Genomic DNA, 7,508 nt, shown 5'->3' on the forward strand with positions numbered 1-7,508 from the left:
CCAATAGCAGCTGAAAAAGAAGCTAGATTTGTCGCTTGTCGCTGTTTTGAAAAAAAAGTCGCCAAAGGGGTCTGAAAAGTAGCTAAATATAGCGTCAAAATCGCTAAGTTGGCAACCCTGCGGTTTGGTCCAGTATAAGCGTCTTTGTATTTAATGCGCATGCGCAGGCTTGTACGTAACCTTGAAATTGTACATTTGTCTGAACAAATATTTCTAAATTGAGCTCCTAATAAAATATAACAGTGTTTTAGGAAGAAAAAAATATATATATATTTGGATTGAATGACAAAATTATTAATCAGTTGAATACACAACCTTAAAATTTTACATTTGTCAAAAATGATATTTCTTAATTGAGCTCCTAATTAAAAATATCTATATTTCACTGTATTTTGAAATAAAAAAAAGTTATTTTAAAAATAAAACAAAAAATGTTTATTTGAATTGAATTACAAAATAATAATCAGATGAAGCACGGCTTAAAACCCTTTTTCCAGTGTAGGCCTACTAACCACCTGAACACCTTTCTCTGTCCTTCCCGTTAATTGCTCTCCGCGCACTACACACACGACTCTCTCCCTCTCTCCCTCCGAGCGCATACTACACACACTGACACTGGCTCCGCTACGGCTACGCAATGAGATAGGCTACACTACTCTTACAACACCATGAATATATTAGACTTATTCCTTCATTCAAAAATGTCATGGTTTTTCTTATGATGATTTGAAATTTTTTACACTTTCTGCACAGTGAGTTTGCGTGATCTCTGTGTCTGCACCGACCTCTGTTTGTCACACTTGGAATTATGCTATTTGGTCTGACATAAAAGTTCTTCCTTTTCTGGGACATTAAAAAGGGCGCTGTCGGAACACTATCTATTCATTAATGATGAATAGATTTATCTTCATGCCAATATGGCAATATGCAAAGGCGAGGCGCCATTCCAATAAGAACTCTCTGACTCTGTTCTTCAGATATAAACTCGTCTGAGCTCTTAGTTCAGACGTGTTAGTTCTGGACTCTTAGTTCAGACACGTTTAGTGTCTATTGTAGGTCGCTTTGGATAAAAGCGTCTGCTAAATGCCCTAAATATAAATGTAAATTATGTTCATGGCCTCAATCCCAGATCTAAGGCATCAACAGATATCCAGGAAGGAACCATCGGGTATGCAAACCTTTAAAAGATCCAAATTACAAAATTTGGAAGAGCTAAAATTCAATAAAGTTGTCATATTTTATATTCTTTGAAAACCCTATTTGACCAAAAGAAAAAACACGGTACTCCTCCGATCCTCTAGGTGGCAACCCCAAACACGCTCCCATCCAGCACAGGAAGAAAACCTGACACATTCCACCATAAACACAAAATGGCTGGGAAGCAGTGATAGCCAACTAGTCCAAGCTAAAGCAAACTCCAGCCGCCCGGAGCTCCAGCGGAAGAGGTCTTTGACGTTGACATGCTGCACGTCTCCGGTAAGAACACACGTCGTACCCCGCAGGGCCTGTCCTGGTCCTGGGGGTCTCATCCCCAGACCCCGACGCTAGACGAGCCGCAGGACGCGCCGCCGATGTCAACACTGATCCGATTTGCCCTTTTGACAGTGTCTCTGATCGTGAAGTAGGTCGTTTACTAAACAGCCAGCGGCTTAGGTGTGACTTTTGGACTGTAACCCAGGGGACAACGTCCAGACCAGGGAGAGACCATGTCTTTATAATGATACGAGAGACCAGAGAGAGACCGTATAATGATACGTCCTTGTGGGAGTCAGCTGAGTTCTGAGAAGACGAGTCAGGACACATAGTTGAAGCTCCTGTGTTGATAACTTAACTTAAAGTTCGCAGTGTGTTAAACGGGTCCACTAGGAGGCGTCACTAGGTTGTGTCTTCGGTCCTTTTAATATCTCAGGTCCATTCTGTTCGATATCAAGTTGTCAACATTACTGTGTTACTGTTCACATCACTTGTTACTGGATTAGTGTTAACCTGTTAATGGATGCTTTCCGCTTGTATTGGCATGACATGTTACACGATTATAGCTCATTGAGCCCCGATTCCGCCACAGAAAGTTTTTAATTATCAATGATCTTGTTTTCATGCTCCTGTCAGAAATCATAGCAAAACGAAGGCATGACGACGCAGAGGTTTGAACGCAGTGGCATCCACCTGGACCAATCGGAACTGCTGTGCACCAAGGGATGTGGGTTCTACGGCAACGCAGCCTGGAGAGGCCTGTGTTCAAAATGCTGGAGAGACGAGAACCAGAAAGACAAACAGACTCAGATTCAGGAAGACTGGGCCCTTGCAGAGAGGTTTGCAAACATGTACTGTGTGTGTGTGTGTGTGTGTGTGTGTGTGTGTGTGTGTGTGTGTGTATAGTTATATGTTTGTGTGTGTATAGATAGATAGGTGTGTGTGTGTGTGACACACACACACACACACACACACACACACACACACACTGTGTGTCGTGTCTCAGTGTTTATATCCTGACCTGTATGAGATGGTTTGGTGTTTTGTTCCCGACTTGTGCCCAGGTTGCAGAAAGAGGAGGAGGTGGCCTACGCCAGCACCCACCAGACGGCCCCGACGCAGCCTCCCGCCTCGGGCAGGCGGGAGGAAAAGAAACCCAAGGAAAAGGCCAGTAAAGTCAAAACGGTCGCAAAACTGTTCAGCACCTCCACAAAAACACCGCCCAAAAAAGGTAGGTCCTTGTTGTTTTGTCTTGTCCGTCTGAAGCCGAGTTGTTCGTCCATTCGATGATTGATGATATTGTTTATTGATTTATCAAGGCCCACTGTGGATCATCTTGTAACTCGCATCATGAGGACTGTTTGATTTATTTATCGAACAAATGATCTTCGCCTCACGGAGACTTAAAGGGGACCTATCATACCACCAGGTGCGAGCGTGATAAGCCGTTAGAAGCCGTTTTGGAAATGTGCAGCCTCTGACATCACAGGTGGACGTGTCGACCTAGACGTGTGACGGTTAGAAGAGCAACGTTTGCTACAGTCCACTGGGTAGGCTGGTAGACTGATCTAGCCAGCACACATCTCGGTGGACACGCCCACCTGTGAGGTCAGAAGAGGCACATTTTCAAAACGGCTTGTAACGGTTAATCACACTCACACCTGGTGGTATTATAGCTCCCCTTCAGTGGCGGAGGGTCAATAGGGGGCGCTAGGATGCCACCCCTCCGTGAAATATCCACTTGAATATATCTGCCAACTATTAATCAACTATTATCAATACGAAATAAATCAACAAAAATACATAGCGTTTATCCTGGGTTAATTGTGTGAGACACTTGTCACTGCCAGGAACCATTTAAATGCGTCTGAACGTCAATGATTTGGGCTAGGCTAGTTATTGGTCATTCGAAATAAAGCCCTCCTCCAAGTCAGGGGCGCCGGCCAAGTTGAAGTCAATGTAAGCTCGCTAACTTTTTGCTGTCTATCCAGCAGAGACAGCTTTTCATTGGCGCAAGAAAAATTCGCCCTCGGGTCGCACCAGTGTGCGCCCCAGGCCAATGGTATTGCTTTTCTTTTTTGTTATCACCACATGATTGGACAATTCAGCGAATCATCAAATATCCTAACTCCTTCAGCAGCATTCGTGCAACACAACTACATGTAGAGAAGAGATAGATCGCTAACTAGCAGAGAGTTGTAAGTACTTTCCACCCTTTTCAGTGGAGGAATTGGACTCCCCAAGCAATGTTGTACTTAAAAGGAGCAAGTAAGTTACATATTAATTTAGTCTTTCGGCCTGTAGCATATAAACAAAATTAAGCAACTGTCCCATATTTCTGACTGCATTTGAAGTAGACATTGAGACTCACAAAAAATGGACGCTATAGGACAGTGATCATGATTTGTCTCAATATCAGAATAACAACAATGGGTCTAATAGCAATGGCTGGTGGAATGGCAGTGAAGTAGGTTTGTATATGCAGTGTAAGCTTGTCCAGGCCCTGCAAGTCAGGATGTAGGTTATGAATCTGAATGAATAGTAGGTAATAGGTAGTAGCCGTCCCCAAAATGCACCAGAATACAGGTAATCAAATCTATTCAATTCAATTTTTTTTATGGGGGGTGATCCACATTTTTGATCACAAGCTGCCACTTGTGAAGAAGCATTTGGTGAAGAGTGTTGCAAAAAAATCTGAACAGGTGACGTGTTCATCACGCGCTCTGTCTTCAGATCACATCTCGGGGGAGGCGGCGCCCGGCTCCTCGGGGGGTCCCCGCCACGGCCCCCCGGACCCCGACCAAGCCACGCGGGACTTCATCGACTTCCTGAAGCCCCTGAGACCGGGCCGCGAGATCTTCAAGCAGTGCCGAGCGTTCACGGAGAGCATGTTCTACAAGAGGGTGAGGGGCGTTCACCGACGGCATGTTGTACAAGAGGGGGAGGCGTGGCCAGGGGGCGTGGCCAGGGGGGCGTGGCCAGGGGGGGCAACGATATATCGCTGTCGTTACATTAAGGATGTTCATAGAACCAAGTGCCAAACACTAACAATCACTAGGTTAACCCATTCCCTTTGAAACAACAACGATAGCTAGGGTAATAGTCTACCCAACTAAGTACTATAACTTAGTACGACATACAATAAGTGTGTACATTAAGTGCCAGGACGTACCACATGCAGTAAGTAGGAGGGGTGGGAGGGGGGTAAGGCTATGCAGAGTCCAGGTGAACTGGGACCAGGTGAGTCTTGAGTCTGAAGCAGGTGACCCAGGATCGCCCGCTCGGCTGCAGGTCTTGGGATGGAGCGTTGCATCTTTTTGTTGGAGACGCTTCCTTTGTGTTGAACATGTTGTGGCGACCCGGCCCCAGGAATGTCTCTCACGTCAGAAATACCACACTCTAAGACGCGTTCAAAGCCCGGTGGGGCGTTTATTCATTAATAAGAAAAGTAAACTGCGGGGTCGGTACCCAACGCAGAAAACAAATCATACAAGTGGCTCCGTGAGCCACGCTGCCGTCCAGGGAAGTGTCTGGTGCGTGCCGTGTCGGCGCACGTCGTCCTGGGGTGCGCCGCCGGGGAGATCCGTTAGATCCAGCAGTCTGCTTGGCCGTATCGGGTCCTGGGGATACTCTCGTCCACTCTGTCTCCTGGTTCCCCTCTCTGGGAAAACAAACAGCTCTTTAAAGGGTGCCTCACCCTCCGTCGCAGGTGTTCTCCATTCTGCTGATTGGCGTTACGCAATGGATGCTCTTTGGCTCCGGCTGGTGGATGTCGGCGGTACACGCCCTCCACCACCTCTCCCTCGGGCCGCCTGGCCGGAGGGTTTGGGGCCGGGTTGCCACAATGTGCGAGGTTCTGTGTCTCACTGGGTGCCTGCAAATATCCTCGTTTTATTATTGATGTGTCGTGCATTGTGAGTGAATTCAAGATTCCTTTTTTCTCGTTGTGTTCAAGGAACTGGGTGTTGAGGAGCTCTCTGAATGTGTCCAGGATTTCTACCAGAAACTTTCTGACTACCTCCACACTCAGTTCAAAGGTACTGCATTTATGAGTAACACACACACGCATGCACGCACGCGCGCACACACGTGTGTGTGTGTCTGTAAAATAGTTTTTGTTTACGTGTGTTTGTAACCTCCAGGTTCGTCGGAGCAGGTGGAGAGTGTGATGGACGAGGTGGAACGGTACATGATGAGCCGTCTCTACGAGGGCGTCTTCTGCCCCGAGTCCACCGACGACGAGGACAAAGACCTGGCCATCCAGAAGAGGATCAGGTAGGAGGCAACGGGAACGCTCCTAGAGGGACAGGGCGGGCTCCTCCTCCTGCTCCTCCTCCTCCTCCTTCTGCTCCTCCTCCCCCTCCTCCTCTTCCTCCTCCTCTTCCTCCTCCTTATAGACCCTCAGGCCGGGCTTCCTCCTCCTCCTCCCCCTCCTCCTCTTCCTCCTCCTCTTCCTCCTCCTCCTCCTTATAGACCCTCAGGCCGGGCTTCCTCCTCCTCCTCCTCCTCCTCCTCCTCCTCCTCCTCCTCCTTATAGACCCTCAGGCCAGGCTTCCTCCTCCTCCTCCTCCTCCTGCTCTTCCTCCTCCTCCTCCCTATAGGCCCTCGGGGCGGGCTGGCTCTTCCTCCTCCTCCTCCTCCTCTTCCTCCTCCCCGTCCTCTTCCTCCTCCTCTTCCTCCTCCTCCCTATAGGCCGTCATGGCGGTCTGGTTCCTCCTCCGCTGACCTTTCGACCCCCGTTTTGCAAAGGTCAGGTCAGCGGTCGGGTCTGTTGGGAAACACGGAATGCGGAAGTGGCACCGAAGCGAGGGATTCTCTGGTGCTCTGCCACGGCCCGCCCGTGGCAGAGATGGAGCGGACTGCTCTGCACACGGTACAGCTCTGGCAGCGAGGTGCAAGACCATCGCACCTCGCTGGCAGAGGCTGCAGGCCTGGCATTCGTTTGGATTTGGATTTATTGAAATGATAACTTATACCTTGAGCTGATCAACTCCCTCCCAGTCTTCACACTGGGCTCCCTGCATCTGAAGGGTCCAAACCGGGTCCACAGGCCACCAGAACACTAGTTACTGATCAGATTACTAGTCATCGCACCAGATAACTAGTTACCTCGCCAGATAACTAGTTACCTCACCAGATAACTAGTTACCTCACCAGATAAATAGTTACCTCACCAGATAACTAGTTACCTGACCAGTTAGACATGACACATGGAGGCGGTCCCCAATCCCTTCGGGGCCTCCATACTCTTTAAGGGGAGTGGTTTATAGCTCCAGGTCTTTGATTGGTTGGAAAACCAACATGGCGGCCCCCCCGAGCCGGAGTGTCTTGTGACCCCCGCCTGTGACCCCTCCCCCCCCCAGGGCCTTGCACTGGGTCACCATGGAGATGCTGTGCGTCCCCGTGGACGAGGAGATTCCCGAGGTGTCGGACAGCGTGGTCAAAGCCATCACAGGTAGGTCCCGCCGTGGGCGTGTCCTAACCCGCCGTGGGCGTGTCCTAGCCCGCCCGCCGCCAGGCCCCGCCCCCTCTCACGCGCCCCGCCGCCCGTTTTGCAGACGTGATCGAGATGGACTCCCGGCGCGTCCCGCAGCAGAAGCTGGCCTGCATCACGCGCTGCAGTAAGCACATCTTCAGCGCCATCCGGGCCACCAAGGGGGAGCCGGCGTCGGCCGACGACTTCCTGCCCGCGCTCATCTACACGGTGCTGAAGGCCAACCCCCCGCGGCTGCAGTCCAACATCCAGTACATCACGCGCTTCTGCAGCCCCAGCCGCATCATGAGCGGAGAGGACGGATACTACTTCACCAACCTGGTGAGGGGGGGGGGGGGGGGAGGGGGGAGGGAGGGGGGATACTACTTCATCAACCTGGTGAGGGGGGGGGGAGGGGGGGAGGGAGGGGGGAGGGAGGACGGATACTTACTACTTTTCCAACCTGGTGAGGGGGGGGGGGGGGGAGGGGGGGAGGAGGAAGGAGGGGGAGGGAGGACGGAAACTACTTCACCAACCTGGTGAGGGGGAGGGAGGAAGGGCG

General features: G+C 50.2%; 1 protein-coding gene across 1 annotated transcript; it reads left to right on the forward strand.

The window, feature by feature from the left end:
• Positions 1 to 1,318: 1,318 nt before the first annotated feature.
• On the forward strand, positions 1,319 to 7,288 carry LOC115538911 (rab5 GDP/GTP exchange factor; the record flags this gene model as incomplete). The annotated part of the gene is made up of 8 exons (XM_030350133.1): positions 1,319 to 1,476; positions 2,110 to 2,312; positions 2,538 to 2,704; positions 4,207 to 4,376; positions 5,429 to 5,510; positions 5,616 to 5,748; positions 6,837 to 6,928; positions 7,032 to 7,288. Coding segments are annotated over exons 2-8 (1,083 nt in total), but the record flags the coding sequence as incomplete, so codon positions are not given.
• Between the last annotated feature and the right edge of the window lie 220 nt (positions 7,289 to 7,508).

Source organism: Gadus morhua, unplaced genomic scaffold (assembly GCF_902167405.1).
Source record: "Gadus morhua unplaced genomic scaffold, gadMor3.0, whole genome shotgun sequence".
In the NCBI taxonomy this organism is placed as follows: domain Eukaryota; kingdom Metazoa; phylum Chordata; class Actinopteri; order Gadiformes; family Gadidae; genus Gadus; species Gadus morhua.